This window comes from Ascidiella aspersa, chromosome 9, assembly GCF_963924565.1.
Source record: "Ascidiella aspersa chromosome 9, kaAscAspe10.2, whole genome shotgun sequence".
NCBI classification, from domain to species: Eukaryota; Metazoa; Chordata; class Ascidiacea; order Phlebobranchia; family Ascidiidae; genus Ascidiella; species Ascidiella aspersa.
In genome coordinates, this window is record NC_139455.1 from 21175389 (window position 1) to 21180388 (window position 5000).

General features: G+C 37.3%; 1 protein-coding gene across 1 annotated transcript; it reads right to left on the minus strand.

Annotated features, from left to right (window-relative positions):
* Positions 1 to 4017: 4017 nt before the first annotated feature.
* On the minus strand, positions 4018 to 4797 carry LOC146133555 (putative methyltransferase DDB_G0268948). The gene has a single exon (XM_083397787.1). The coding sequence runs from the start codon at positions 4795 to 4797 to the stop codon at positions 4018 to 4020; it is 780 nt and encodes a 259-aa protein (XP_083253913.1).
* Positions 4798 to 5000: the final 203 nt, after the last annotated feature.

Genomic DNA, 5000 nt, shown 5'->3' on the forward strand with positions numbered 1-5000 from the left:
TGCAACCTGCCAGATGCAACCTGCCAGATGCAACCTGCCAGATGCAACCTGCCAGATGCAACCTGCCAGATGCAACCTGCCAGATGCAACCTGCCAGATGCAACCTGCCAGATGCAACCTGCCAGATGCAACCTGCCAGATGCAACCTGCCAGATGCAACCTGCCAGATGCAACCTGCCAGATGCAACCTGCCAGATGCAACCTGCCAGATGCAACCTGCCAGATGCAACCTGCCAGATGCAACCTGCCAGATGCAACCTGCCAGATGCAACCTGCCAGATGCAACCTGCCAGATGCAACCTGCCAGATGCAACCTGCCAGATGCAACCTGCCAGATGTCACCTGTCAGATGTCACATGCTAGAAGTTACCTGCCACCTGTTAAAGTCGACTTGTTCACGACGTTTACCAAAAGCTTCAGTTTTATCTTTTTGCGTTTTTGAAACGTTCCCAGCTGGCATAAAGTTTTGTGTGACCGTTTTTCAGCCTAAAAATAAGTTTTTGTTGAATGTCGAGAAACCAATAGTAAGCAAAAAAACATTTTCGTCTCTATTTGCAACCATAGTAAAATTGCAGAACGTTTCCAGATTTTAGGAAAATCTTTATCGAACTATTGCTGCATAAGTGCCAAGTTGCCAGTCGTTTCGTAACTTGTTTAAATGGTCACCCGTGTGGCGTGTGTCATCTTGTTCGAACTTTACCTTGTCCAACTAAGTTAAACCTTGTGTTATCGAATTATGTTCTAGCTGTGTCCATATTGAAGTGACTATTTCTATTGAGTCGTTGGTTGATTCGCACCGGAACTACTGAGCTTGTAATTACCTTGCTTTTCACTCTTAAAAAAAAACCCTCGCATATACAGTGTAAACTACTTAGTGTTGTTCCAACACAGTTTGAAAGGCGCCAGTATAACTCTTACGCCTCTTGTCTAAGTTCAAAACTTCCAAATCATGGCTAGGTTTAGATTTTTCAGATTAGTATTGTCCGTAATATCGTAACATGAACTCAAATCGACATATAACTAATGGTCGTGAATGTTGTACTGAAATGTACTTGAATATTTTATGTTGCTTACAATTTTATTGGCTTTTTCGTTATCACCCAGTCTTACGTTTGCACACACAAAGTGAAATAAGTAACGTTGTTGCGTGTGTTGTTTGTACGGAATAAGTGAAGGAACTTTTTATTTGTAAGTTACTTTTTTATTTTGACTGGTGCTTGGTGATACTTTATTGCCGCTGCGAAGATATCTGTTCGTTTTCACTTGTTGCTAGCGTTTTCACTTGTTGCTAGCGTTTTCACCAGGGTAACATATGGATTAAGTTAAAGTCTTTCCTTATTGTTTGATCGTTACCCTGTAGCGCTGCTATACTTCTCAATTATACAATTACGCATTTTTCTAAAGCTAACGTTGAAAGGCAAAATTAGATAATTCCAGCAACAAATTTGGTACGGTAACTTTTTTTGTAAATTGATTCTTCCAAATTAAACAACGATAAGTAGGTATGCTGATAATCCCGATTTTTTATTATTCTATGCTGTTATTTCATTTGACTTATTTGATTTAAGATTAGTCAACAAAAACAACACGTTTTTTCGAAATAACTGATAGCCTTACGAAAAAATGTTTGTTTATGTGCTAGTATTAAGGTTAACCTAAAGACGGAATGCAAAAAATATCATCCTTTAATTTTTATTGTCCCTTTTTGTAACAGAAGTTTGCCTGTAAAACCGTTGTGCGTTTTTACAGTCGTGCTCTCATTTGCAGACTTTTCGTACATGAGAAACATCGAATTCGCTCCAGCGAGTTTCTCGTTCTTCCAGTTCCGTGCAATAAACTTTATTTTTGTGCGATTCGATTTGTAGTCTTCATGGCATTAAACAACTGTTCAACATTTGTACTACCTTGAAAAAGTATGGCCTATATAGTTTTTAACATATAAAAACACAGTTAGAACTGAGGTAAAGGGAGAAATCATATTAGATAACTTAAATTTACAGACAAAAATTTTGCTTTAGATTTGGTCTAACTTTAAACCAGCTCAGATTGTATCACGCATAAAAACGAGTTTTTACAATAATTACGCTGCTGATTTCGCATATTAGTGTTGCTTATGTTTCAAATCTTTAAAACAAACTTACCTTGCTCACAAACTGAATATCAGCTTTAGGAATAACCAGTGTTGTAAACATGTCATTTTAAAATGACTAAAGTCCCAGTCAAGTTATTTGTAAAATAACTTAAGTCCAAGTCAAGTCTTTTTGAATAAATAACAAGTCCCAGTCCAAGTCATCAGTTGCTTGGACAAATAGCTTAATTTTATAAATAAAATACTTAAAGAAATGCTTTATTTCAACCCAAGTCATTTGTTCAAAAGGTCAAGTCAAGTAATTTTGCCCAAATGACTGACCAAATATGTTTCAAAAACAATTTACCTAATTTACAAGACGTTGTACGGTATAATTATCGAAGAAATTTAAAACATTCGGAGAATTTTATAGTTTAGTACCTCCTCATTTTTGGTAAATTTTCACCACCTTTAGTAAAGTTACACGACTTACATTGGCTTAAATTGCTATGTTAAGAGTCTTTATTTGCATTTTTTTTTGTTAGTTGGATTTAATAACATATACTCATTATCAACATTAACTTTAGGCCAGTGTTTCTCAACCGCCGGTCCGTGTCAACTTTCCTGCCGGTCCGCCAAATATAATACAATTTTATATCTCAATTGCAATATGCAAGATGTTGAAGGCTGCTTGTCCATCAAATTTAGAACTTCGCCAGATTCTTAAATTTGCAGCATTGTGACGTAACATAGAGATAATGGTCTTCTTTATCGACGTCACAATGCTGCAAGTGTTGTACCCAACTATTTGAAACTAGGCCACAACTCGTTTAAGACTTAAATTTGAAGACCAGGGCTGCCGCTCCTAGTGGTTTTTCACTAGATATAGTGTTTTTTTTTAAATAATCTAGTGGTCTAGTATTTTTTTATAACCTTCAAATCGAGTAGTATACTTTAGTTTAAGTTATTGTCGGCCTACCATTGTTAAAAATGGTAGCTGAATGAAAAAATTTGGCGCTGGTCTAGAATCCTACCACAACGAAACATTATTTGGGTTAGGGTGCGGGTTAGCGTTTGGGTTAGGGTGGGTCAAGTATTATTATTAAATTAAGAATATAATAATACTTGACCTACCCTCACCCTAACTCAAATTTTGGTAGGATTCTAGACAAGCGCCAAAAATTTTTCAAACCAAATGTGAGAAGCTATAGTTAATAACAAGTTGTTATACTGGTTACTGTCAGTGTCGGACAGCAGGCTTTGTCTAGAAATTCCTACAGTTGCCGTGCTGCATGAAATCTGTAGGGTGTAGGGCAGGCCTATTTAGTCACCGCTTGTCAATCAAAGTATAGTTAATGCTGGCGAATTAGCCGGCAAATGAAAAGTCACTTTTCAAAAAGTCAGGCTCTGTAGGAAGGAATTTCTTGCAATCTCTGGCTAGGACCCCCAGGGTCAATTATAATTATTTATAGTGAATAGAACTACCCCCAAGGCCAAAACCCAATCTTAGCGCTTGTGAACTAGACCGGTCATAGTCGGATAAAAAGCGCACTTTAAAGATGTTGTAAGGTGACAAAACTCTACCACTAAAACAAGTTTTTATTGCAAACTTTTTAACCTGAATTGGTTGAATAATAACAATTTTAAATCCTGGCTGAAACTAGACAAGACTAATAGATATGCAGAGCAATATGCCAAGTTTGCGATATAAAGTTAAAAAAATTAAATAAAAGTGACCTTTTGCTTAGGTCTTGACAGGTTACAGTCTGTGTTACCTGTATTTCTATATATAAAGCTGTATGTCATGATTGAAATTTAACTCTTTGGACTTACATTTTGTCATAAAAGGCGAGATATTTACACGATTGACGTTTTTACAGCATTTATTATTACGAAGAGGTAGGCTATGATAGAAACTTGCCCGCCCATCTTTAAGTGCAACAATAGATTTAAACTCCTAAGTTTGTGGCCAGGACAACATTAAACTCGAAAGTGGCATTGATTTCAACTTCTTCGTCAGATCGCTCCTCCATCTTCCAGGCTCGCTTCAACTGGCTTCCAAATTCCTCAACGACATCCAACTCCGCTGCAGTCTGTTCGTGGACCACGGATTTGGATGTAGCAGTGTTGTCTTGAGTTTCGTTTTGAAATCCATCCTCACTTCGCAAATAACCTTTAAAACCGTTCAAGTTGTAGGCGACCGTCCGTGATATAACTTTCCTGATCTTGCGTTCACCCGGAGTTTTCTCGAAAATATCGGCCAATATGGTTTTCACGGATTCACATGTGTCGTAATTTGCTTTGCTCATGACATCTTCCATCACTTCATTGCAGCTTTTCGGCAACAACTTAACGTCGTCTCTTGGTGACGTACATTCAGGTAAGTCGTACCAGATTATTGCCAAACAACCACCAGGCCTTAAAATCCGTGCAATTTCGCTAAAGAACTCCGGCAAATCAAACCAGTGTACTGATGCTGCACTAACTATCATATCAGCACTTTTATCTGCGACTTTTATATCTTCCGCTGTTCCCACCACGAACTTAACGTGGTCGAATGTGTTCGACTTCTTCGCGTATTTAATCTGATTGAAACTGACATCAGATGCAATGACCTCTTCAAAAAATGGTGCTAAAAGTTTTGTTATTTGTCCACTTCCACATCCAACCTCAACCAATCTTTCAAATTTTTCTTTGTTGCTTGTGTTTGTTTCATAGGCGTATTCCATTATGATATCTGCTAGTTGTTTGGGATATAAGTTCCGATGCTTTACGTATGCACTTGTAATCTCTTCTGATTTATATAAACTCATATAATGAGTCGTATTCATAACGTTTTTGATGTGTAAATGATGATTACTTTTAATCTTTCTTTCTATGTTTCCTCCCGATGAGAATATTGTGCTTGATCCAACCGTTTTTTGAAGGCACG

Coding starts and splice junctions, on each gene's coding strand:
- LOC146133555 (XM_083397787.1), bottom strand. CDS start 4,797: ATGGAATACGCCTATGAAACAAACACAAGCAACAAAGAAAAATTTGAA.